Source organism: Amphimedon queenslandica, unplaced genomic scaffold (genome assembly GCF_000090795.2).
Source record: "Amphimedon queenslandica unplaced genomic scaffold, v1.1 AMPQUscaffold_1689_Cont26303, whole genome shotgun sequence".
In the NCBI taxonomy this organism is placed as follows: domain Eukaryota; kingdom Metazoa; phylum Porifera; class Demospongiae; order Haplosclerida; family Niphatidae; genus Amphimedon; species Amphimedon queenslandica.
In genome coordinates this window covers 1-1203 of record NW_003557970.1, presented here as the reverse complement: position 1 = coordinate 1203, position 1203 = coordinate 1, and the positions used below count along the sequence as shown (strand labels likewise).

At 34.1% G+C, this 1203-nt stretch overlaps 1 protein-coding gene across 1 annotated transcript; it reads right to left on the bottom strand.

The window, feature by feature from the left end:
* Positions 1 to 438: 438 nt before the first annotated feature.
* LOC105316323 (phospholipase D2-like) lies at positions 439 to 1197 on the bottom strand. Its single transcript, XM_011411156.2, has one exon. It carries the CDS (start codon positions 1195 to 1197, stop codon positions 517 to 519), a length of 681 nt encoding a protein of 226 aa, XP_011409458.1. The 3' UTR covers positions 439 to 516.
* Positions 1198 to 1203: the final 6 nt, after the last annotated feature.

Sequence of the window (1203 nt, the reverse complement as noted above, 5' to 3'; positions counted from 1 at the left end):
GTTATTTAGCCCCTTGACCATGATTTAATTTTGTTGACTTTTTTATGCATTATATTTCAGCAAAAATTAGTAGTTAAGCTATATACACTTCTTGACATGAGTGATTACTCCTCAGAAGTGTTGTAATCTGTTGAATTATAGAGGCTGTGATCGTTGAAAATGATCGAAAAGATTGTGGTTGGTTGTTTAAAATTAAAGAATCAATAATAAAGTGTCAATCAGGAAGTATTTTGAGAGCCATTTTTGGGAATTGGCTTCAAATACCCAAGTCATTAGCAACAGTATTTTTTTGTATTAAGCCATTGAGGTTGCCTTTACATAGCATTTGTATTTAGCAAGGTTCAGAAATAGTGCAAAAAAATTCATGTACATGAAATTGATTACATTTATTGACTTTTTGTTCATATCTGAGCAAAAAAATTAATTGCAATGAATTTAAAAATAAACTAGAAAATCCTAAAATACTAATGTAGCTATGTATGTACATGTACATTGTATGTCTAAATTAGTAAAGTCTCAAGCAAAAGTGTTATCTGGATTAGTTATCCCCACAGTCAAATGAAAAAATTTATCAAATAACGATATTTTTAAGTTGCCCTTTAAGAACAGTGCAGGATAAGCAACGAAACTTCCAACAATATCTTTCAATTTTTTTTCAGCAGCTGCTCTATCAGTTTCTATTAATCCAAGAACCTTTTGCCATTTTTTAAGATCATCAAGTGTATGAATGTCATTCTTCTGCTCCACTTTCCCTCCAAAAACTTCCTCATAAATTTTAGTGTTTGCCGAGGCTATTTTTTGCAACTTTGTAAAGAAAGATGGCAAGACAGGGTCTTCAACTTTAATATCAGAAGCAGAATACTCCTCATCATCAAGGAGGGTGAGGTGCTCACGGAAAAGATGACAACGAAGACTATGAGAGAACTTTCCGACCTCAAACTCCTCTCCGTTCATAGTCCCTGGCTCCATTTGAGTGTCTTCAATGATCAGACACATTTCTGAGTCTCTGTCACCCAGCATACTCCTGTCATTGATATTAGCTGATCCTATTACACTCACTCTATCATCAACTATCATTATCTTACTGTGGACATATATAATTTCAGTAACCACCTGATCTCCCAGTCGGTCGTATTTACGTAGCCCGTATATTGAGAAATATTGAGGTATTTTTTCTTCAGGTATTCCGCTATCCATCAGTCG

Coding starts and splice junctions, on each gene's coding strand:
- LOC105316323 (XM_011411156.2), bottom strand. CDS start 1,197: ATGGATAGCGGAATACCTGAAGAAAAAATACCTCAATATTTCTCAATA.